This window comes from Hoplias malabaricus, chromosome 1 (assembly GCF_029633855.1).
Source record: "Hoplias malabaricus isolate fHopMal1 chromosome 1, fHopMal1.hap1, whole genome shotgun sequence".
In the NCBI taxonomy this organism is placed as follows: domain Eukaryota; kingdom Metazoa; phylum Chordata; class Actinopteri; order Characiformes; family Erythrinidae; genus Hoplias; species Hoplias malabaricus.
Window position 1 is genome coordinate 81,619,679 of NC_089800.1, and position 26,800 is coordinate 81,646,478.

Below are 26,800 nucleotides of genomic sequence, written 5' to 3' on the forward strand. Positions count from 1 at the left end.
TAGCATCTTTAACCTTTTCTAACCAAAGGTTCTTCAGTGGGATTCCTGTTATGAAACTCTTATTTTTAACAGCACACCTGTTGTATTTTTTTGTTTCAAATAAGAAATAAGTTGCCATCTGTGAAATACTGAATATGGATATTATGAACTGGCAAAACTTTCAGGTTCTTACCTATATGTAGAAGAGGGGAGTAAATAAAAAATATCACCAAATCTACTCCAACTCCCCCAGTCCAACATCCAGATGCCCCCCGTCGTTTTGGCAGTCCTTGTTTATCTATAGGCTTCATATATGACTGTTTACCGTTCAGTGGTTTCTTCAGTGGCCCATCATTTCCATCCTAACACTCCGCCCCCTATTCCGTTCTCCTTTGCTTGCTGTCTCTCAGTAATCCATCGCTCACATACTCACACCTACCCAGAACCACATGGCTGCCTCTAAACCCCATGTGATCTGTGATGAAGTCACACTGGTCTGGTGAATTTGAGCCTGATCTGAGAGAATGGTAGCGATGGGCATTCAATGAGCGGGTCTGGGTCATTCTAAGCATCTCTCTCTCTCTCTCTCTCTCTGAAAGATGAAAGATGAACCCCTTCTTAACTTTCAGTGAAAATCAATGTAAAACTGTTTTATTCCAAGTAATTCTGGAGCATTTCTATTGGTCCATTCATCATGGCTAAGTTCAAATGGTGTAGTAAATTGAAAATAAAAACAATAATGGAGATATATGATTTTGATTGGACAGCAAAGATATGTAATTTATGAACATTACAAGCTTGAAATAATTTATATTAAAAAACCCTGCATGGATAAAAACTGCAGCAGTTACTGATGTTCATTTTTCTAGTATTGTACAAAGCAGCAAGTTCATATGGAAGTGAACTGTGTGATGGTCACTGTCTGGTGCTTTTCACATTTTAACATGTAGATGTCAGAATTCACAGTAATTGGAGTTTAATGGCCACTTCTAGTAATGTATGCTGAACATCCTTACACAGGTCTGGGCGAGACAGACAGACAGAGAGAGAGAGAGAGACAGACAGACAGAGAGAGAGAGAGAGAGAGGTATGGCAAATTGGAATTGTGTAGCCAGTATTTTATATCTCTGCTTACCTTAATTCGCATAAATGTATGGCCTTCTTGTTGCACTCACGCAGTAGGTGGCCAAAGTTAATCTCATGCTTTTAAAATATCAACACCTTACGCAATATTTAGTGTACCCCTGCTCAAATAACATTGTTTTTCATTTTCCAAATGAAAATATATACACATCTACTACAGAGAACACACTTCTACATATTGCTATTTGATGTTTTATAATTTATTGTAATATATTTTCATAGTATTCTTCACTAACGTTTTAATTTGAATTAACTCTATAAATCATACAATAAAATCAAAAAGGAAAATATCATATTTATTTCCATTGACATTTTATTAACACCTCTGTTCTGTTGCTCTGTATGTAACGGCTAAACAGATATCTGTGGTTATATGTCACAGCAGATATACTAATATACTAATGTTGATATTTCATGACCATTCAAACCACAGAGGACAAGCTAAACTTCCCTGGTATCTTATATACAGTCGCCTGTAATCAACAGAGTTACCTAAAATGAATTGAATCTGCTGTATTACATTCACGATATACACTGATACATGAAATGTTTATACGATGTGGAAAAAAGTGGAGATTTTAAAGTGGAGACTTTATCATTGTTGATTCAGCTTCGGCACAGCAGGTAGTGTCGCAGTTACAGGGACCTGGAAATTGTGGGTTTACTGGGTGACTGTCTGTGAGGAGTTTGGTGTGTCCTCCCCGTGTCCGTATGGGTTTCCTCCAGGTGCTCCAGTTTCCTCCCACTGGATTGTCAACTCAAAAGTGTCCGTGTGTGACTGAATGTGTGAATGTGCCTATCTGTGAAGGACTGGCGCCCCCTCCAAAGTGTGATCCCGCATTGTGCCCAGTGATTACGGGTGGGCTCCGGACCCACCACAACCCTGAACTGGATAAGTGGTTTCAGGCAATGAATGAATGAATGACTGATTCAGCTTCAGTGCGTAAGGACAAGCTCTGCCTACCTGTACCTTTTAAACATTCCATTTTTCATTTGAAAGGATTTGCATTTTGTTTATATGAAGCAAGCTCTCATTCATTCAGATCTTTTGGAAGATGATGCTTCCCTAATGACAAAACTTATCAAATAATTGGTTTAAACAATGGATTATTGCTTTTTATTGCAATTACTACATTTCAGTTTTATTTGTGGGTGGTATCAGTCTTATTGCTATTTTCTATTTTTTTTTTTATTTGCAGATATTTTGGATTATGTAACTGCAGGGCAGACATGTTTTTCATATTGTTAAACTATTCCACTCAGATTTGTGTGCACTCGTGTGCCAGATGTGACATTGTTGTAGAGATACGCCAAAGATTAATACCTAAATGCTGTGTGCAATTTGCGTGCACTCCTTTTACGTTCAGATTTTACTACATGCAAATTGATTAATAAGGGCCATTTTATGGGTTTTTTCAAGGACAATGTGTGTTGAGTGCGTGATATTTCCCCACAAAACTACTTGTCCCTGAGACTTAGAGGAGTCTCCACTATTTTTCACTTTGATTTATAAGATTTCCTTTAATACCTACTGGAAGAAACTAAAGACGTTGTAAAGGCTTCTCATGCAAGGCCAATTCTAGAGAATAAAATGTGTGCTGATAAATGTGCCTGGGTAATGAAGCTGGGTGCAGAAGCATTCCTATGTGCAGACCACATCACAAGTGGGCCTAGAAACCTCAGCAATATAAAATGACTTAAATACTGTAAAACTGAAGTGTCCTGTATTTGCCCTCACTTCAGGTAACCCCCCTCACATCCCCCAGCCGACTCCACACACACCAATTATTTATCTTATAGCCTCGCCATAAAGTGACTAATAAGGTTAGGGACAAACATATGACACCCGGCTCTGACTGTGTGAAAACTAAGTTATAGTCTCCATTGTGAAGGTTATATTTTCACAATTGTGAGTAAAAATTCTATTTGTTCTAAAATGATAATGAGCCATTTAGGAATGTAACATGATAATTACAAAACTTGTATTACTTTTAGGACACCAGCAGGGGGCTCAATGTTACACAGAACCAAATAGAGCAACAATAATGTGAACTTTATTCAGTCTTGGCTAAGAATAATAATAACCACTACAGCTATGTAATCTCAATAGACCATGAATGTAATAATGTTTATAGCTTTACCTCATTACAATAACAGTCAGTCAACTGTATACAAATTGTTATTTAAGCCTTATATTTTTATCTGCATTAGCATGCATTCAGAGTAAGCCTGAGCTAATGCCTTGTAAAAATAGCGGACCATACAATCTAAAGACTCTGGCCTAATCCCCAGCAATGGTTTTGCCCCTGAAATTAACAGTAAGAAATGTATTGGAAGGAAACATTTCCAGGCTTTTATAACTGTCAGAAGTGGAAAAAAGGCTGGAGTTCAGAGTCAATCAAAACACAATCAATGCTAATCCAAAATATAATAGAAAACAGATGCTCCAAGACCAAATCTTAGGTCCTAGAGTAAGACTTCACAGTTGAACTTCATCCATATTTTCACTGATATATCGTTCATTTCATGACTTTTGAGGAAAGTGTATACATTTCTACATTTAATAAGTATTTCAAGTAAAAAAAAAGTGTAATATTACACTTCTTGGTAAAACCCATACATGCCTCATGAAGACACATACAAAACACTCAACTAGAAAAAGGAAAAAAGAGAAGAAGGACAGAAGAAAGGACACCTGCTTGATCAGCCCAGCTGTATTCTCAATCATCCATGCCTTCCTGAGGCTTGACCTTTGACACTAGACCCTGGCCTCCTGACAGGTGGCCCCTGGGCCTGCAGAGCAGGTGCTACCTCAGAGAGCACAGCAAAGCATCAGACACAAATGCTTCACACTGGATAGGCCTACTTCTAAACACACACAAATATACTCTGACCCCCACCCTGTAACTATTAACGGTGACTGCCTTTAATAAGCTCTAATGGCCTTTGACATATCCTCCCAGACTGTTGGGTGCACTCAGGGAACGCTGCTTAAATGTTGTGTTTCCAAGTTCTATTTCCACACTTTCCAGTAGTTTGCAATGTGATTTTGAGGTCTGGACTCAGGCGCTGGGTTCCTTATTTTAATAAAATTTTTTGCCAATGTTCTTTTTTTCGTCAGCAAAAAATCAGTTTGACAGCAAAATATAAAAATAAAAGACATTAAGACATACTTAGATTATAAACTACTGACACATTTTCGACACGCGCACACACACAATCTCTAAACAGCTGCATCATTATAAAATTCTTTTGAACTTCACACTGGAAGTCAAATGCCACATGTGTCAGTGTAAGACAGATGTATTGCAGCTGCCTGTAAGTTTTTTTTATTTTTTTTAATTTTAAATCCAACCACCCAGTCACCCAATCCAACCCATCTTTCTCTAGCCCACCCCCATCATCAACACTCTTAAATCCACCTCCGCCACCATCATCTTAATCTCAAACCAGCATCACTCAATGAGATGCTTTACTCCAAGAGCTCCATTGCCATCGTTTACTCTTAACATTTTCATTTACAGCAAGCCTTTAAACCTGCATGTTTGCACCTGACTAGCACTAGCTACAGTGAACCAGTGGTTTTGTACAACCAGCCAGTGTTTTTGGTCTTAAGAGTAGGCATACAGTGAGTTACAATGCTGGCGCTGATTTGAACCTGGAAAGAAAAAGCATTCATTCATTCGTTCATTCATTATCTGTAAGCGCTTATCCAGTTCAGGGTTGCGGTGGGTCCAGAGCCTACCTGGAATCATTGGGCGCAAGGCGGGAATACACCCTGGAGGGGGCCCCAGTCCTTCACAGGGCATCACACACACTCACACATTCACTCACACGCTCACACCTACGGACACTTTTGAGTCTCCAATCCACCTACCAACATGTGTTTTTGGACAGTGGGAGGAAACCGGAGCACCCGGAGGAAACCCACACGGACACAGAGAGAACACACCAAACTCCTATGAAAAAGCACTAACCTGATTTTTAATTGCATTACATGTTTAGATAAAAATCTCATATTTGATGTCACTCTTTAAAACAAAGACATGGAGCAGCTTCTGTAGAGTGTGATTTTTGGGGTATTCTTCTGTTCCTTTGTGTTTTATCTGTATTGTAACATTTTTATAGTGGGCATTACCAAAAAGTGCAGAGTGACATTCTGATTAATGATATTATTGAGTAAAGTGATCCTAGTCCCTGTTTTTTTCTAGCAGTTTTGGAATTGTGTCGATCTTGGTAGAATGAGTTGAGGGACATCTTTAAGGCTTGTGGGTTCTCTTCCTGTACTTTTGACAATAATCTCTTTGACTTCCTCTTGATAGTGTGATTAGCTTTGATTGCAGCCATTCTTACTCAAATGATTGGAAATGTTTAGAGTAAGACGGTTGTTCAGCTGCAGTCTGGAAGCACTTCGGGGGCACACAGACCTGCTGCTCCAGGTGGGGGTCAGAGAAAATGGAGGGCAGCTGTGCACAGAGGTGTGGCCTTCTTCTTAGGCTTTACCCACCAATAGCTGTATACAGTATAACCTATACTCCCTTCTCTCTCTCTCTCCCCACACTGAATTTGGGCACCTTGGGTCAAATGATATGATTTGTTTAGTATCTGAGTGAAATTAAGCTAATACATCCTTGACAGAGAAAATATATTTTTATAATCAATTTATCTGCAGAAAAAACATGCCTCTATAAATAAAATATTTAATATAAAACGTACCATGAATTTATTTTAGGCCAGAATGATATTTATTTTTTTCCCAATATGTTCATTTAATCTAATTACTTTTTTTTACATTTTTTATTTTATGAATACAGTAAATAAAGTATTGCTCAACATTTGCATATGACTTCACATATTTCTATACACGGAGTAGGGGGTTGATTTTAGGGTATGCCACACTGTGTAATTATTTACATTACAAATGTGGATGAAGCCAGCAGCTCATTAATAAATGCTCCCACAGTAAAACAAAAGCCCCACAAATGTGTCCAGATATGCGTGACAATAAAGACACAGACAAGAGGAAATTACATTAAAACGTGTATTTTCAACAGTCATTTAAACGTGATGATCAGACATTCAAACAGGCTTAGGATGGGAGCAAAATACTTTACTTGTACAATTTACTACAGAGAAGATTCTAAATGATGTTGATGCTGTGCTTTTGCCAAAGAATTTTGCAAGATTGATGACGTAAAAGCAAAGACGGAAAGAACATATGATACATATTTACAAACTTGAAGGTTTCAATTTTACTCTTCTTTCACAAGCCAAAGCAACATCGTCCAAAGGATATGTCCATAAACAAACGCACACATACACACATGGAAACCAACAACAAACAAACACAGACACACACAAACACACAAAAAACCTCATCTTTCTTAAATTAGAAAGATAATCACATCACCGTTGGGAGACAGATTTCCTGTCTGTATATTTCCGGGTTCTGGGATGATCGCCATATTCATTTTTGTATAAAAAAATAATTTTTGGTGGGGATGGTATTATTATTATTATTATTATTAATCCCATTCACCCTAGTACTTTAAGGGCCATATGAATAATGTAACTGTAACATGGTAACTAAAAGACAAATTAAATCCTACTACACAAACCTTGTTGTGTCTTTCTGACAGAGACAATACGCTAGTGATTTAGCTCCAGCAAGATTCAAAAAGAACTAATTCAACTGTGATAAAGAAATCACACATTCAAATGAATTTAAAGGCAATGTATGTGAAATTATGAACACTTCACTGGTCAGGCTGAAACAATGAATGTGATCCAATACAGTTTCACATAAGGCATCTCTGTTAAGTTTCACTACAGTCTACGGCACATCCCCAGTCTAGACAAAAGAACTGAATCCCTACCAATATTTTATAACTTCATGACCTTGAAGACATTCATTTTCAACCATATGCCTGGGCTTTTAAGGCTGTTTTCTCAAGAATGTAAAGAATTTTGATTGTATAATAAATGACTTGTTTATTCGTCTGTCAAAATGTACACTGTCCAGCTGTGAAGAGAGAGGGATTGAACAACTTGTCTCATCTAAATTGTTATATGCCATTGTTTGTGAAAAGAATGGAAAGAAAATGATGGAACAGCACCAAAGGAACAAACTGAATCATATTTGTAGCATAGGGACAACATCTATAATATGTGTAAAGACCAAGGTTATGTAGATACAAGGAAAACTGTGCTAAATGAGTGATGATAAACTATTTTTCTGTTCAGCAGATGCCTACCAAACATAGTCCACTATGCTACTAAAACAAACAACCAAACAAAAAAACACAAAACAAAACAAAGATCCAGACATTATATAAAAACTGGCCCTGTGAATCTAAAAGTGAAAAGCTGTAGGAAACCAACTCTTGACCCTAAAATCAACAGACTACATGGAATGTTAATTTCTAATAATAACTTGAGTGTTATGTACCTCTGCACTGCATAATACTGACTAGAACTTGCTGTGAGTTTAGTTTTTTTAGTTTTTTTTTTTTTATACATATGATAAAAGAAGTTGCGTGTTTTTAAGCAGGTAGTCAGTCACATGTACGAGTGCCATCTTATACAAGGTTTCTTCCACGTACACAAACATTTGTCGGACGTCATATTCATAAAATGTTTACATCACAACAAGAGACAAAGAAATGTCTACCAATGGGAAAAGAAAGTGCAAATATTTTGGCTCCATGTTTTCGTTTTCTTTATCATTTTCTTTAGGAACCATTTTTTTTCTTATTCTTTATTTTTGTTTTTGCTCCAAAAATACCCTCTCTTTCTGTTCAAGTCGTGAGCAGATGCCCTCCTTCTGTGCCCTCTGCTCTTGGCTCATCTTCTGGATGCTTCTGTCCTTACACCAGACGACCTACTGGAAACAGACAACATGAGGAATGGAGGAAAAAGTGTGTTCATTTTGCTGGACTACCAACAGATGCGTTAACACACTCATTGCGTGACTACACACAAGCATTCCAGAGACAGTCATTTCTCATGCCACAGGAGACACACACACACACACACACACATGCACCCTCAAGTGCACACAATGGTTTTGTTCAGTGTCAAGCCATTTTAATTTAAAAAACTAACACCTGCAGCCTATTGTAAAACAAGCTAAAATGGGGATAACATAGAGAAATCGTAAACACGTGATCATGCCCAGATATACACACATGCACAGACAATGAAATGACCTGAGAGCAGGGCAAAAAAGAGAGAATGATGGGACAATGCTGACAAAATGAAAAGTGATTAAAGGACTACTGTGAGGAGCTTTTGTCTGTAAGCAGAGGTTCTCCAGATGCACTTCTTTGGGCTCAAACAGGATGAACCGAGCGATAGCAGCTCCCAAGATGCACTGGATCTGAGTGGAATGCATCAAATACATCTACATGTGATCGGTTGCGTGTGTGTGGGTGTTTGTGTGTGTGGGTGTGCACGAGAGCGTCAGAGTGTGGTAGGAGGATACGAGTGTGTTCTCTCTTTGCCTGTCTCTCAGATGTCATGTGGTAAACAGATTGTTCCACTGTGGTCAGAGCACAATCCTTTCTCTGCCATTACCTTCCTGTGCTCACCCTCCTCACACAGCCATGTTGAAGTGGTGTTTGATTCTCAGTACTAAATCTTTTAACTGTTTCATCTACAGCCTCTAAAATGGTCCATAATCACATTAAACAAGAACCCCTTTACACTGGGATGTGGTTTGGAGTGTAGTGAGTAAAAATGCGGCCCTCTATGCTGAAAGGGTTGAGTTCCCTGTCAAGGAAAGGCTCCTAATGCTACATTTGACACCTCTTAATTTTTTAAGGGATTAACAGATATACCAATTGTTTTATTGTTTGTTCTATGCATTTGCATTTTGCAGATCTTGTTAATACAATGCCATTTTCACCAGGATACGCCATACTATAAAGCAGGATACATGACAAAACCGATCCACACCAATCTTGCAGAAGTACTGTCAGAGTCATTGGGATGGGGCATGGGACTCCTTTTGGGCCCATTAATCATAGCAAAGCTGAGTAGCTGAGGAGATAGGTAGGGAGCCCAGATTGCTTGCAGATGGGAGTGGGAGATTTCTCGTCAAGCTTCCCCCACCTAAACAGAGCCCATGGGGGGATGGGTCTGAAGGGTAAAGGGGTCTTTAGCTCTGGAGAGCCCATCAGATGTCTATGTCTATGTATGTGTGTGTGTGTGTATGTTTGTGTTTAAGAAAGGAAGGTTAACAGCAGGTTTTCTAGGGGTGTGGAAGTGGGGGTGATGCAGGTGTGCTCCCAGGCAGACCCTGGTATGTTTGTGTTTTATTACACTGCCCCCCCACCCATCCATGCCCCCAAATTTACTGCTTACAGCTACCATAGCTGAAATGGAGATGCTTTGTAGATGTATCACAACAGAGAGTGCCATCAAACACAACTATATATTTGAATCGTGCGAGAGATAACCTGACTTTTACGTCCATTATTTAGTGCGCTGGCCTTTAGAAGCTTTCAGCGAGAATCTGAGAGTTTGTCTCATTTGTTCACTTGCTCTGAGGATCCTCTGAGGTCTCTGTGTGAGTGTCTGTACACTCAGTCCCTTCTATAGCCTGCTCCCCTTCGGCAATTAAGAGGCTCCAGCGAAGCAGTCCACTTTGGCCTCTCCTCATTCACTGGGGTAAAGTGGTGAAATGACTGTGCCATTAAGGACACAAAGCTTCTCCCTTGACACCCTGGCCCCATCATCTGATAAAGCACAGAAACCAGATCCAGCGCGACTAAGAGCAGCCTCGTCTGACTCTGATGTCCGATTAGAGCCCAGCCAGGGCCGGAGGCCGGGAACACACTGAAGACCAGATCAGGAGAGGTTACAGGACGGTATGCTGAGCACAGATCACTGACACTTAAGTGCTAAAGAGCCCATCATCATATTCCTCCAGTACCTGTACATTTGAATGTTACAGCTCAAACTGGGATAGTAACCCACATTAATGCTTAAGTACTTTCTGAAGGAGCTTTCCAAGAGCTATAAACAATATGTGAGATTTACTTCAAACAAATGTCTGTCTATTTCACGTAAGGTATTTCAACAATCTGATTACGTCCATTTTACTAAGCTCTGCAGAATATATCCCTGTGATGTCCCACATAATTAGCTGAAAAAAAAAGCTGTGAGGCAATAGCTACCAAGCAGTACGTCAGTATTTCTGAAGCTTTGGAGCTGCCTGATTCATAAAGCTGCTCTTTCATGAGACTAATGACTAGAAGTCAGACCCTATTTGTCTCATACAGGTACACACTCACTCACTCACTCTGTCATTCACCCACTTTTTACACACACACAGTCTCCAAACAATAAACGTCCCTTTAAGCTCGATAAATCAAAGTACTAAGACCAGAATTACTAGCACTCAGGCTGTTTTCTGGTAATACTTTCTTCAGTGAAGTAAGATGATATAAAGTAATAGGTTTCCATGAGGGCACAGTCTATTACAAAGTGTTTTCTGCAGAAATATTAATATTAATCCCACTAATTTACAAATAATTACAAGAATAAAGCAGCAACACTGCAAGAAAATTCCAAATTTTAAGAGTGTAACAGATTCCAAAAAATACTTGGGTCAAGAACACATTCACCACTGTGTTCCATTATTTTTCTTGTCATCAACAAAGTCATACACACTTCATTTTAAAAAAAATAATTTTATATTCAGGATTATGCCCAATTTTTATTCAGTAATAAGTTTCCCCCTAATTCCACCCCATTAGTTAGAGCTAAATCTCCCTATCACAAAAGATGCCACTAAACCCTTCAGGAGTGAGACCAAACACATATTTCCTATGAGGCCTATGATGTCAACAACCATCTTCTTTTCGCATTGCAGCTAATGCAACATCACCAAGCAGGCCAACATGAGACTGCCCAGGTCTGTCACAACAGCTGACAGACACCTGTGGCAGACGTCATGCTGTGTGTTGAGGAAAGGAAGTATCCCACCCACCCAGAGAGTGAAGCCAGTTGTGCTCTTTTATGGCTTCTGGCCTCAGACGGCTGGGGCATCACCAGGATTGCACCTGAATATAAAGCCAACACATGGCTTTAAAAGGTTAATTTTTCTCATTCTTTCACAATACAAGTCTCCAGCTGTGTCACGGTACTGTACCTTTCTGACCTTTGCATACAGAGATTTCCTCGGATTCCCTGATATTCTTATGATATGCAGAGGGTGAAGTATCTAATATATTTGCAACCTCCCTTTGCACTTAAACTCTTTTATTATTCACAGATGAAAATGATGAGTTTTGACCCATCCTCACTCAAAAAAGACCTTTCCTGGATGCTGTTTTTAGGCCCAGGCATGACTAATTGATTTTTAAATATCTTACTGTTTCCAGCCTTAAATTAATACAAATAAATTTAGAATGAATATCCATTTCCACAGTGAAGCTGATGATGTAAAACTGTATATATCTGTACTGTTTTTGTTTAAATAAAGTTCAAATGTATTTACAGAGCACTTCCTTTTGTGTTTTTTTTTTTTTTTGCAATGTCCTACTGTCCTACTGTTTTTAGAATTAGGTTTGTAGAATGTGTGGTGAAAAGTGCAGAACAGGCTGAGAGAGTTGTGCGTGTGGAGGGCGGGAGATGGGATAATTCCCAAAACAAATGGTCTGGAAGGATTGGCCACCCTTGTTTAACCACCCTCCGAACATCCACTAAGGACATAAAAGTTAAGCTGTTCCAGGGTAATAATTAGTGCATGCAGTGCTCTGGGATTCTTCAGTACAGTAAGAAATATGCTCAGTCTGAAAGGGACAATAAAGTGACATTAAAATATATGCCAGGTGATAAAATGGAACATAGGTTTACATAAAATAAAATATAAAAATGGGAATTTTTATAGCCAGATTACAATGTTATAAAAAGACAAAGAGAAAATGGGACTCCTAACAACAAACTGTGACCATCAGATAGCTAGTTTAAGCTGACATATTAATCTATTTTTCTCCACAGTTTGCTGGGATTTTAATGACATCTCTTTGACATGCATTTATCAAAATACCACAAGGAACAAGCACTAAAGAAGCATTGAACTGTTTACTCTAAACAATGTGACCTTTTTTATAATTTCTGCATGGCTTTCTTTCTTCTGATGTTTTTTTTTTTCTCTGTTTTTGCCCAGTAGTCATGTTTATCTGCACTCATTGTCTGTTTAATTAAATTTAACCTCATCTTTGTCCTCTCACATAAGTGTGGGTCCAGCATTGTTATTGGAGATACACCAATGGGGGTGGTGGGTAGTGGAGTTGGGGTGTATATATCTCAGCACTTGATATAGAAAGCAGAGCAAAATCTGCACAGCTTATTTTATTTCATGTTTTTTTTATTTTTAAATTAGAGAAAACGGACTGGTTTGTTTTATTTCACAGTTGTCAGATTGGTAAACTCCAGATCCCCAAATGAATATTCAAAGGCACTGAAAAAAGTGATTTCATAGTATGTCCAATCTACACAATTATCACATTTACTCTACAGTTTTGTATGAAAGCTTTTAGGAAGTTCCTTGAAATAACATACCATTAATAATGAAAGTGTCATAATTAGTCTCAGTAATGAGACTTTCATGGTCTTTCTATTATTATTACAATAAAATCATAAATACACTATATTTAAAATTACATATTTGTAGGGCTGCTGTGAGGAGAGATTTGGAAAGGGATAAACCAACACTTTCATTCCCAGAATACCAATACTTACTGTAATACTATAATTTATTATTTAATATTAAGTTTTTTGTTTTTTTGTTTGTTTTTGAATAAATTATCTCTTACTGCTCAGATAAACATCTTTTTAAATTGCATTTTCTCAGGTACATAAAACCTTTGCACAGTACCGTAGTTTGACTTTCAATATGAATTTAAAATCTTTAGATCAAACTGATATTAATGTGTAAAGAACACACCCAGGGATAAAGGACAGGGTTCCTTTTACGTATACAGGAAACTGCTTCCTTCACCTTTCTGAGTTAAGAAATCATCTCCTGATTGTGCGTCTTGGGTGTGAGACAAGATGGTGTAAAATTTATATGCACTGTGGTGTCTGGTGGTGTTTTCTGTCCACAGATATGATAACTGACTTCCTCACTATGTGCAACAACACAACAGAAGTGTGTGCTTTGGATGAGTTAGGTCTTGTGATAAGCTCACAGTTAAATGTGGCTGTTGCGAGATTAATTTCAGGAAATGTCCATTGGCTCCTATAATTGTTGTAGATATATTGTCAGGGCGTTAGTCCCAAACCCAGTCTATGCTCATTAATTATATCTACAGCATGCTCTAGTGACATGACATAAAACTGTCTTTTGGAAGAAGCCTGGCCCAATTTATCAATCCCCTAAAGTGTGTATACGGAAAGGGGTGTCTGTCCTTGGAGGTCTAAAGCAAACCCACTAGCTGGGGGTAGAAGAAGCACCTCAACACTCCGAATGAGGCTGATGTTTATCCTGGCAGAGCTAGCCTTGGTGCGCAGGCCCTGACGTTATGCCCGCTTCTAGCCACTGTTTTTTAGCTTGGAGCGGGCAGCGCCAGGGTAAACACATGAGCTCATTTCTCAGCGGGCCTCTGCTGGACCTCTGTTAGCCCAGCGCAGCCTACCAGCCAGAGTAAACAGCCACAACGGGACTAATAACAAGGGAATCCCACCAGAAAGAGAGAGAGGAGAGTGCTGTGGGCTGACGGCCTGTCATCACACAGTAACCACCTCGCTATGAACAAGATAGTCAGCCTGAGAAAAATAAACTCTGAGTGAGGGGGAGAGGGGGTAGAGGGAGAGGAGAGGGTGGGAGTGAAATAAAATAGAACACATAGTGGCGTCTTACATAAATTAAAGTAGAAATTTTGAAATATGAAAAGATCTATTTTTTTCAAACAGTTGGTATTAGCTGAGTTCAGACTTTATCCCTCCTTGGTGAATATTATAAATATCAGCTGAACCCTGGGGTCTTCCAAAATAAAGGTGCAAAAAACTCATTAAAGTGATGGAAAGGACAATTACTACAGAACTTTATAGCAGTGAGTTCTTAAAAAAGAACCTTCTATTTTATGCTTCTTAAGGAAAACAAGTGGTTCTATGACAGAGGTTCTTAAACCTTGGGGCTCTCGATGTGGTCCCTGCTGGTTTGCAGGTATGTTTCTACAAAAAAATAAACATATGCCAATTGTTGTGCAACCCTGTATTCAATTAACACAGAACTGTTTTGTTTGTGTGTATCCTGGACATCATTAGACCTGTTTTAGAGGGGCTGTAGCTCCCTAAAGCCCTAAATGTTCTTTACATAGTAATGAAACTTGGGTGCTCTAGGACCTGGGGGAGCTGTTAATAGAGGCTTTGATGTTGTTTGTTATCGGTCTATATGCTTTCTTGACAAAGTAAGCACACAGTGTATGCGGGGAGAATGTGTAGTTAGTTTCTTGATGGCGAGTGTCATTTCAAGAAAAAAGTAAAGATTAATGTTAATTGAATGCATGTTACAATCTTTAGTTAATTTAATTTGAAAAGCCAATGATGCACTAGTTGAAATAAATTATGCAGCAGATGAAACCTGATTATTGATGAACTTAAAGTTAGCCTGCTGAAAATGTCAGTTAAAATGTTCACTGTAGTAATTAGGGCAGACTGAATTGATGTTTATGTCCTTTCTTGACATTATGTCTATATTTTACAGATACCTGTATATATAATAAGTTAATAGTTGTTTTGTTAGTAATAGTCAGTTTTGTTTTTCTACCTGTAGATGGATATAATTTATTTATGATTTTTTTGTTGTAAAGGCAGCAGCTCCTTGTGGCTTTACTTTATCTATACCTCATCAAAGAAATTTGCTGCTGTGAGCCAGTAACCACTAGACCTCCCTGGTTAAAGCTTAGCCCCCTAATCATTAATCTCTAGTGATGGCCCCGCTGTGTATCAGCTGCATTTTAGAAACTGCTGTATGTTATGGAAGGATTAAATTGGTAGACATAGGCTACTTTGCTGTAAATGTTTTTTTTTTCAGATTTTCTTTTTCACATATGGAAAAAGAGATGTATTTCCATTTTTTTTTCTGTCATGTCATTATAATTCTGACTGGGTTGATTTGATTGTGTTTTTTTATACAGACATCTACCTACAACAGCACATTTCAATAGATCCCCCTTAAAGACATCTTATGAAGTGAGCTGGGGGTCACACAGAGAATGTGGTTAAGAATGCCAGTTGTATGACAACACTCCAAAATACCTGTCTAACACTGTCTATGTGCGTCTGTACCAAACACAGTCTGAATTCATTTAAAATGACATTCCACATTCTAACCTCATTTTATCCCCAAGGATTAAACAGGCAATATTTGTTATTGTAAGTTTAGACTGATATATGTAAATTAAAATTGTTATGATTGGCTGTCTTCTATTGGGCCTCATCCAGAGAACAACATGCCTCATAATTTAAGCATAAATGGTTGGAACTATACTGTTGTGGGTTGAATAGGTAGATAGCTAAAAATGTGTTGGGTTTCATGATATCACAAAAAATATAAACATGATTTTGTTGCTTAATAGCTATATATGGGTTGTATGGACTGTATGCTTACACAGTGAAGTACAGTGGGATTTTTTTAAAGCAAGGTAAATTTAGTTCTCCATTTTATTGGCTTTTTACAGTGTGCTCATTGTGAACCAGATGATGATGATGTCTTTAAGACACCAGAGTAATTTTAGAAACAGAAAGGAAAACATATTAGATCACAACTGTGAGTGAGTTTTTTGGAAATCATATCCTCATAGCTTTGGATATATACATGGAAACATTTTACGCTGAGACAATAATAGTCTGGCATTTCTTATCTGTGAGGCAGGACAAATGAACAGGGCAAATGCACTGAGAAATAGTTCTCCGTTATGAACATGAGGAGCTTTTAATCAAGTACAAAGTGCTGAACTCTTTTCTTAAACCATAGCCAGTCGGACCAGGTCAACAAATAGCAGCATCTATTCACAACACAACAACACAACACTTCAGGACCCTGCAGCTCCACTGATCCAGTACTGCACTAACTCTGGGATTTTGATGAATTGCTCAAATGGACTGCTCACACTCATGTCATCTAGTGTTTACCTATATTTTTTATCCTTTGATTCTATGTAAGGCAAACCTGGAGGTGAGTTATTAATCACTCTTTTGGTTGTGCAAACAGTCAGAAAATAATCTAAACATACAATGTGCTTCTATGACGCATTAAAATACTTAAATGCTCATAACACATACACACGCACACACATTCTCTTCAGAGATGCTATGGAATTTGGGCCTGACCATTTTGTAGCTGATACAATACCAATTTTAGGGGACAAAAAATCGTAATAACATTATTTAACAATAAAACTTTATATTTAATAAATTTTTATTATATACTCTAATAATTAAACAGTGCTTTATGGACAGATTTGGTTATCCGTACATCACTTTTTTTTTCAAATAAGCATCAGAAAACGTAATAATAATCTATAGCCTCAGAAAAGTTCAGAATGCTTTGAACTCTTTCAACCCTTATTTTTCATCTATACTGCTTTTGCTTAAAGTCAGTTTTGGAAGGACTTTCTATGCATTGTAATGTATTTTTGTTGGGGTATGTATTTAGATTTACCCATTGAGTCAGCATTGTTATTACACATTTAATACCTCATACTCAACAGGCAACTGGAATAACTGTTCACATTTGAGAGTTTGAAACCCAAGGTGTAAATGGTTACTCTTTAGTTTGTAGATCGGTCATATATCAGTTGGACCATGAGAATTATATTATATGATACATTTCATCTCATAATTTTCAGTAGTGTTACTTACAAGAGATTCAGAATATTAATGGATTATATTTGGAGCCATCTGCAGCAGCTGAAGCAAATGTTAGTGAAAGCGATTAGTGGGGCCTTACTGTACAAATTTGTCCCTTGCCTTGTCCCTTGACTGCTGCTGCTGCTTGTTGTTGTAGTTCCTGCAATAAGCAAACCGACATATGAATTAGCCTTTGATACACACACAATGCACAGATGCGCCCACTCGCGCTCACACACACACAAAAACTCGCATTATTTCAGGAGCATTTTTTTTCCCTAGTCAGGTTCTCTTCCTATCAAGAGCTTTTCCATGAGTGATGTTTTCCAGAAGTAAGAAAGTATGAAAATGGCTCTTACAAAGATGCCAGTGTTTCTGGATTTGACTCATGGATTCTAGTCCATTAAGGGCCCAGGAAACCTCACGAGGACGTCTTTTCCACTTTTCTTGCCCTACCTTTCATTAAGAAGCATTCGCTGGCATAGAGCAGCAAGGCTGAGCTGGCTGCTACTGGCTGTGACTACTATTATATTCTAGTGATGCTGAAATGAAGGCTCTGTTAGTAATTGAACTGTCCTGATTCCTGGAAAACTGCAGCACAGCTGTTTCATTAATTCCCAACTTTATTTAAAGGGGAACACATGGAACAAAATGAAAAATGTAACTATTGTTGTTAACCTGTCTACTCGCCTCCTACAATAGTTTCACAACTGTCTGAAGAAAAGGATTTTCAGCTTTAAATGCTAGGAGACCCCCGTTCTGATGAGGTATCTTGAAGGTGGGAGGAACATATGAACAATTGTGGAGAGGATTTTTGGGGGTTGACTCTTTTAGCTGGCTAAGGCAGAAAGGCGCCAGATAGTTAATGTTATGGCTAGCAAGATGAAAATCACATCTGTATTTATTAGCTTCTACATCAGTGGCTATTCTAGCTGTCTGGATTTCTTTATAGCAGTGGGGGTTTCCCAGTGGTTATATAATGTAATGCATATTTAAAACATGCTGGGTAATACAGTGAGACCACAGTGATGTATACAACTACCGAAAAATAAGAAATTAACTAAGCTGAGGGATGCAATGATGCACTGCACAATATTACATACTAGGATAAGTAGTGTGTACATTTTCATTTCTTCCAGGTTTAGTTTATAGTACTAATGTCATGCTTAACCTACAGGAATCTTATAAATAAATATACACATCCTATATGACCATTGACGAATTCAGATTATCGTCACTTCATTCATGCTAATTACATTCATGCTTAGTACAGTCGTCACCTTCTTTATTGACCCCAAGGCATCCTTTCAGCTCCTGCAGAGAGATGATCTTGTCCTTGTTGAGGTCGCAGTAGTCTGTGAACCTGCGAGCACATCGCTTGGGCTTGGCTTTCTTCTTCACATAACGCTTGAAGGGCTTCATCTCCTTTTTGTTGATGTCATGGCTGCCGTTGTTGTCCAACTGAGCAAAGTACCAGTGCACTACTCGCTCTTCAAGTGTGTGACTGGGGTCTGGTTCCACAAACCTGCAGGTGAGACTTGATGTGTTAAGGCAAGTCACACAATATGTACTTACTTTAAAAACTGTTTTATTCAATGTTTAACATACAACAACATCAACTTAAATTGGATGACTTCACATCAGCCGTGTCTATTCACCACTGATGAAGGACTAGAGGATGACAACAAACTAAAACCAAAGATGACCAACAAGGTAGATGTGTCTGATAAAGTGATTTGTGAGTGGGCACAGTGTTTGAAAACTCTAATAAACACTGTTGTGTCTGATCCACTCATAACAGTGCAGTGCACTAACATTAACAGCACCATGCAACTCTCACTGCAGCGCTGAAAATAAGAGTGCTTTAATGCATTGTTGAATGAAAATCTTCACATCACTGAAACTAATAATAAGATATTTAAAAAATACAGAGCACAAGGCTGTGCACGTGTCAATAACTAATACTTCATGAGTGTGTTACCATTATAAAAGATCTCTTCAGAGACAAATTTTTTGTGCTGATTGTTCTTCTTACCTCCCACCACCAGAGGGAGTTGGTGAGTTGATGGCTTGAACCATGTCTGTTGTAAGAGCATCCAACAAACTAGTTATGAACTCTATCTTCTTTCCTTCTGGACATCCTGTCACATTTAAACCAAAAATGGGAGAAATGAAAATAAGTTTACACAGAACCATAGAAATGTGTGCAAATCTGTGTCTTTGCCATGGTCAGTGCAGGCAAATGGTGGCTTTAATATAGCGCAGTTTAACATTCAGCCTGCAGGATCTATTTGTTGGAATGCCTTGAGATGCCTCTCAATGTGAACCTTGAGAATGTGAAAATAGCTACAAGTATATGTGCTCAAAGGAGCTTATTGTTTTGTTTGAAATACATGTGGAAAGTGAATTTATGGGTATGAATGAAGTATGCGGTCAAGAACTAGACGTGCAAGGTGACATGAGTGGCCGTTGAGCACCCAGTTAACTTTTACAGTGCATTGCTGAACACCTTGAGTAGTGCCTTTTAATTGCACCAGATGCACGGCTATAACAGCACAATTGACCACTGCAAATGTTTCCACCCTAACTGTGTCTATTAAAGTACAACTTCAAACAAAGGAATGTAATAAACTTATCTTCTAGTTTTATATATTTCATGTTTTTTCTATGTTCTCTACTATGCGCTCAGGCTCACAGTTACCTCCTCATTCTCCATTCTTTCTCTCTCTCTTTATATATACATTTGTCTTCCAGCAGTCCCAGGGCACTGTGGGAAATGGGGTCCTGTGGCATGCCAGGTGAATCCAATTAGCTTCAGGGGGTGAGGACAAGTAATGTGACGCACCGCCTCAATGCCTCTCAAGTTGGGTGTTAAATTAAAGCATATGGAATTGGACACATCCGTTTGAATCTCTAGAAACTTGAAGTGAATATTGAAGTGCATATTGCTGAGACAATCAAGAGGAGAAGTAATCTAGCCATTATCTAAGTGCACTGATATGCTGACCCCAATGCTAAGGATGACGCCATGGAAGCCACATTGCTTTGTAGTGAAGTGGCGGAGCATCCAGCTAGAGTGCGTAAAAATAATTCCCCTCAGCCCTCCACAGGCAGCGACACCCCACATGAGCCCCCCTGCTGCAGCCCCTCTCCACTGGTCCAAGCACCATAAACCACGGCACACATCTGTTGCACAGTAAGAAGCCATGTTTTACTCTGTAAATATCCCAGATGGGGAATTAAAGAGGGGTTATAATGAAACTTTAAATGAAGGGGAGAGAGTAGATTAACTCAAAGTAAAGCAGTGAAAGGGGCATGGGACTTTGTGAAAGCCTCCCACTTGAAAAGAAGACCACCTTGAGGTGGCAAAACATGGGATGGATAATCTCATAACCCTTTGTCAAACAATGTTCCTCAGCACAAACAAATACTGAAAATGCTAACTGTGATCAGATGTTTACAATTAAGGCCACCAAAAGTAGGCCAGAAAGACTTAAACTCTGTATGCAAAACAGGGTTAGTTTGGGCTTTCAATGTACTCCTCTTATTAAGTAATTTGATCTCTGCAAGCTATAAAGACTCCAGTTGTTAAATGAAAACAGTATAACAAAGTCTCAACATCAGATTTCACCAAGCAAAAGGATGCTTGGAGGTACTTAGACACAGAGTTTAGTCCTTTTCAATTGTGATCTTGATTCAATAAATGATTTTGACATATAAAATAAGCTGTTAGCAACTTGAAACTCAGTCGGAATGTGTGCTTGTTTGTTCAGAAAGCTAACACCAATGACATGGCAGAAGCTGAAGTGGATTTAAAGTATTATTGCTGCTCCCTTTTCGTACTTTCTTTTGTTTCCTCAAGTTTCTTTCCAAATTTAGTCATTGCCTGTTCCAGCCACTAACTTGGTTTCCTCCAGTCACATGATGCTACAGAGCACGACACTTGCTTTCTGTATGACATGTGAAGTCAGGATCTGCTTCTTTTTAAATTGCCACTAACGCAATGTCTGTGGGCAGCTTAACTTGGAGGCGAACACTAATGACTCATTCTTCGTCTACAGAGGTTAGCATCATGCTAAGTGATGTGGACACGTTTTAATAATTTAAAGATTTTCTAGCAAAGGAAACCTAAGAGGATATAAATCAGGTCTACAGAGGGAATTGTGAAGCTTCTCTCCTCACCTATCAGCTCTCTATCTCTGAAAGGGTCCTCCAGCTCAGACACATGCGAACGGGCTGCAATGTCACACTCTGGCTTCTTATATCTTAGAAAGAGAGAGAGACAGAGACAGATTAACAATACTCATGTGGATCAGTTTTGAACCCTTTGGGATACAGTCTAGTCTAGTGTAAAATCCTGAAGTCAGGAAAATTAGGGACATTGAATAGCCACCCAAGCTAGGTTTAGAGTTAGGCTTAGGGTGGGTTAGAATAACCTATAACTCTCCTTTTACCAATACTATAAAAAGCAAATGGAGGATTTGCAATTGTTTAAAAGCAGAAAAGTAAACCCAAAGACCCGTGTCTGCTTGTTTTATTGAGAAGTTGAAAAGAGCAGTCATGCCTTTGTGTGCCAAACCTGCCTTGCCTTATTTTTACACTGTCATTAATACTGACAGAAGGGAAGAGAGAAAGAGAGAGAAACAACCTCTCCGAAGTGGGGGGAAGTGTGAATGAACTTGTTTCTTGTGAACGTAACTTGTAATCAGTTGCGCTGAAGCTTTGCCGGAGCATGTGTGTTTCATCTTACAATTGATCAGGATCAGTGGGATTGCTTTTTTGTAACCATCAGAGTGTTCCAAAACTAGCGTTTGAAGCATGAGAATGCAGTTTATCTCACATCTGGAGTAACAAAAGCGCTAAGCTATAGCCTTTAAAAGATTAGTCCGTCAGTTAAAACTCTTAACGAAAGCAGCAGAATGGGCTCAGTGCCTGAACTCCCACTGAAAACCTTAGCCTTCATTTTAATTGCAAACTTTTAATTGCAAAGATATTTCAGGTAGCAGTTTTCTAATTAATCCTGTGGTGAAATAAAGCATGTGATGTATTTATCTCTTCAGAAATTATGCACGCAAATATTGTATTAATATTTCATCTGGTATAAAATTAAGTTCTTACATGTTAACAAAAATAAGATATTTCTATATGTACCACCTTAACCCTTAAGGGAGCATGTGTGGGTCAAAATTTTAATTCTCCACTATCATAAACACATCACTGTGTAACTTTACTGTATGGCAGCATTCATAAGGCTACATAAGGCTTTCATAACAACTGACATATGACAACTGGTTTACATCAGTGTCATGTAGCCCCACAAAGCCCACCTCTCACTAAAGTGTTACACAAACACAAGTCCAATGCAATATACTCTCTGGCTGCAGCCTTTACTCTTAAAACAACACTTGATGTTGGAATATTACTGTGAGTGCACTCATCTCCTCCTGAATGTACTCCATGGACCCCATGCTCCATAACTCAATTCTGGGCGGTTTAATTAATAACTAATAGTCTGCTGCGATTTGAACTGAAGCATCTTTCTAGCACTGACCTGGCTGAAGTTCCAGGTATAGGCCGACCTGTGTCCACCAATACACACCAGCAATAGCCAGTGGACTGGTGGCACTGGACAGGCTTGTACATGCCCAGGACTCCACAATCTGGGATGAAATTATCGTCTCGGGGGTTCTGTCGAGCCTCGTCCAGCGCACTCTGTCGTTCCTGGTCACAAGAGGGAACTTTCTCTAGAACCACAAAAAACACAGTCAATCCGCGATGTATTGGCAGAAGCACAGGCATTTTATCATGGCGGCCTAGCTTGAAAAACAGCACTGAATAGAGACCAGCAACAATCAGTGTACACTGTGTCTTCGCAAGTTGGTAATCTTGTCAACAAACATGACCAACAAACCCAGAACTAGACCAGCATAACCCAGACCAGAATTCATACTTGTTTACTGTATAATGTTTACAGGAACTGTAAATTAAAGCTGAAAAGTAAATAAAGGATAAAATCTTCATTTTTACACTACTTCTACATGACAGTGATAGGATGTTGGATCAGGGTGTTGAATGCTGCAGATCACACTGAGGGCCTATGTCCAAGTTGCGATTACGTAATATGAAACCATACATTCCTCACAGTCTACAGAACTGTTGCTGGGGCCCATATTGACTAAATTACAACTGCCAGATGAAATCCACTGTTGACACAAAGCATTTGATGGAAAGTGGAAGTGCTTGTTTAAATTAGGACAGGCAGAAGCTCAGTGATGGAAACACTCTCAAGAGGAGTCTTTGACCTTTTTCTGAGCCCTCACACTTCACACAAGATGCAAGCTCCCCCTCTTATTTATTAACCGCACGGACACTTGCAGGATGTTCGTTTAAATGTTTTAACGCCTTGTCTCATAAATCTCTATTTATGTTGAAATCCATTTAGCGCATCACTCACTTACTGCAGCAAGGCCAAGTGTAAAGCGCCACATGTTGCAGCTAATCCAGCCAACGCTGCGATTGAAGAGGACTTTTTACCCACCGTAATTCATGTCTTTTTTTTTTTTTTAATCAAGTGTGTTTATGGAGCATTAAGCTACCACAACAGCCTTTCTCTTCCACTTTCTTCAGCAACACTCCTTCCTCTGCTGCATGTAGATGTTGTCATAGCCCAGTGAAAAACATGTATCTCCAAAACAGTAACTTTACAAGAGGATGGAAAAAATCCTTCTTAATTAAAATTTCACAGTTTGAAGGACAGCTGCTGTTGTGTTTAAATGATGTAGTAAACTAAAAATCCTCAAAAATTGAGATGTTTTTTATAGGACAGCTACACCTTCTCTCTTGATATATATATACAAACCATTGCATACACGCAACACAGAAAATACATGATGCAAATTAAAGATTTCTCATCTCCCTGACAAACGTCTACCAACTGTCAAATTCTTTAAAATCCCTGAATAAATTCTAATGTAATAACCCCGATCACATTGTATGAGCTCACATTACTCCCAGGGAGTGGCTAAGACAATTTCATGGATAAAGAGAGATTGGTCAGGGGGGATAGTGCCTGACTTTGGGAGCTGTATAAAAAAAAAAAAAAAAAAAAAAAAAAAGCATGCCATGGTCCAGCCAAAAGTTGTCTGAGCCTCCAAATGAAAAGCATGATATACAACCTAGCTGTAACCAAATACTGTTGTTTTTGCTTTTGTGTCCTTTGCAAACAGTTCTGGTACAGGGACTGACAGTGTTGGCATGCTCTGGAAGAGGCCTGGGGCGTTTTTAAGTGGGACCTGGCTCAAAGGAGGTGTGTGTGTGTGTGTGTGTGTGTGTGCGTGTTGTGGTGGTGGTGGTGGTGGGGGTTAGGGAGGTGGGGGGTATGGACCTGTTTTCAGCAAGCGTTTGCCATCAGGGTGCCAGAGTAACTCAAAGCTCATGCTCCATGCTCAAGTGTTCTGAGCTGCTCTCACTCCTGGCCAAGACTCCTCACATCCAAATTATTTAACAGTGTTTATTATAGTGGGGTATACTGGCGCCAGGCAGCTGAGATTCCCAAAAGAAAATAGTTTTTCTTATACACAGAAATGAAAAAAAAAAAAAACATGCTGGACAGTTATGTTTCAATCTTCTTCACTTCTTTCCTTCTTTTTTTCCTTTCACAGTATGCACATGAAACTCTGTAAATCTCCTTCTCTCCGTTTATTTCTTCACTTTCTGCCTTTTCTTTGCAGAACAAGAGATTTGGAGAGGATTTCTGCACAATAAATGTATAAATAATGAGAGAGAGGACAGATGAGGTGAAAACTCCTTGCTTTATGCTTTGTCTCTTTTGTTTATAGCTTGGACTTGATTAGTTGACATGAAGTGAGCTGTCAGTAAACCCTCGTATTCCCTTGAATCGCTGAAGAGAGTCACTGCCTCTCACCAACTTCAGGCCAAACAAAACAGCTCTGAAGACTGTGGAGTGCTCAAACCTATCAGTCTCCTATAAACATTATGTTCTTGCTCTCTCCCTCTCTCAAATACACACAAACACACACACACACAAACTGTTCTACTCCCCGTTGAATCATTTTTTGTTGTAGACACTCTGCTCTCATCCTGCTCCTCTGTGTCTAGTTAAGCAGATTAAAGCAGAGTCAGATCAGGGATGGTAAAGAAGGAGGAATAAACATTGTGACTGTTGATTTTGAAAAATATATTCTTGCATTAATCAAAACATTGCTTTTCTAATTCAAAAAGAGATCAGCATATATAAAAGTTGGAAAAGCCTATAACAATAGGCAAAGAACAATAAAATGTCAGTCATATATTAATACATCTAACGCTGACGAGTAGTTTTACCATTTCCCTTTATATTCATTATACATTATAATATTAAACATTAAATTATAACTTAACTTAATCTCTAAATATTGCCTTTATGTTGCCAAGGTTATAAAAGTTTGGCCTTCAGTGTGGGCCAAAAATATCAAAACATATCAACACCTCTAGAGTAATGCTAAGTGACGATAGCACCCCTACAGTGTTTTAATAATATGTTAGCACCAAGCATATGCTGCAACAAAACCTCTTCTTGCAGCTCTAGATTAAACACAGGATTGTAAAAAGGTTTAGGTGTAGCTTGCTAAGGACATTCAACATGTATTATTTGAAGCATGTAAAAGACATTAACTATATTTGACCTTACATGTTTAGCTTAACTGTGACATAGTAAGAGTCTTATTATAGACCTATCACCAAATGTCTAACATTTTTAACATTTGATCGATGCTAGGTTTAATTACAGCTTGTACTAGACAGTGATATATCTAGAACAACCTGAAAGGTCAGAATAATCAGCAGATTGATTCCACTTAAATGGTGAGGCCTTCTGTACAGCTCCTGTAGACTTTACCAATGAAATAACTAAATTAACTGCACCTACATTTCATAATAAAAGAAAATCTGATGTTTAGAATCATACTTATTGATACAACCAGCTTATTGAGCTATGAGTATTGCTACAGTGCTTGTAGAGTTTAAATAGCATATATAGTATATAATGCAATTATTTCCTGTATCTGAAATGTACTTAAGAGAACGTGAATTAATAAAACCAAACCCATATCCATATGAAATAGTCAAATTGAAAACTTTGCATGCTTCAGTTTTAGACAAAATGTCTATTAGTCTCAGCAGTTACTGAACAAACTGTCTGCAGTGTGAGGGATGAAAAACATCCAAATAAAAAATGTGTGAACCCCTTTATGACCGAGGGCATTGGCACATAATCCTGACCCAAAATTACCAGTACATTCCCAAACTGAGGGCTGATAGTTTACTGTCTTAGTCCTCCCAGGACAGTGGATGGTAATTAGAAGCAGGAGAAGTCTCTACTGAATCCCAAACAGCTGTCAGTACAAATCAGTCTCGGAGTGTTTTACTGCAGAAGAAAGTGCCCACTGTCAAACCATTGTTTTCACGCATGTTTTTTTTGTGTGTGTGTGTTTAAGTGAGGAATAAACATCTTTCCTATCTCTCCACCTACTTGACCCATAAACATACACAATGCTACCACCATCATGTCTCATGCTACTGGAATAACATGCACGGATACAGTCTTATAACTTTATAGATACAGGTACACGAAGTTAAGAAAATGGTAACATTTTCATGAATTCTGAATTCGTAATGATGTTAAAAGGCATCAGACATATTTTTTTTCTTACACATATGTTTGAACAGACTATATCATCGGAATAATGCGGAAAACAATGCACACATTTGACACATTACAAGGTGTTGGGAAACTTGATTTTATGTAGTCACATGG

The 26,800-nt window shown here is 38.6% G+C and overlaps 1 protein-coding gene across 6 annotated transcripts in view; it reads right to left on the bottom strand.

Annotated features, from left to right (window-relative positions):
- Positions 1-6,167: 6,167 nt before the first annotated feature.
- smoc1 (SPARC related modular calcium binding 1) overlaps positions 6,168-26,800 on the bottom strand; it is a 52,117-nt gene continuing 31,484 nt past the window's right edge. For 4 of the 6 annotated variants that reach the window (XM_066675052.1, XM_066675044.1, XM_066675035.1 and 1 more), the window contains 6 exons: positions 22,538-22,730; positions 21,169-21,251; positions 19,022-19,127; positions 18,267-18,511; positions 17,107-17,146; positions 6,168-8,005 (listed from right to left, as the gene is read on the bottom strand). In XM_066675052.1, coding sequence (XP_066531149.1) covers positions 7,966-8,005; positions 17,107-17,146; positions 18,267-18,511; positions 19,022-19,127; positions 21,169-21,251; positions 22,538-22,730 — 707 coding nt within the window. In that variant the 3' untranslated portion in view covers positions 6,168-7,965. Of the gene's footprint in view, positions 8,006-17,086; positions 17,147-18,266; positions 18,512-19,021; positions 19,128-21,168; positions 21,252-22,537; positions 22,731-26,800 lie in introns of all 6 variants that reach the window. The other 2 variants (XM_066675027.1, XM_066675019.1) reach the window with 2 other exon arrangements.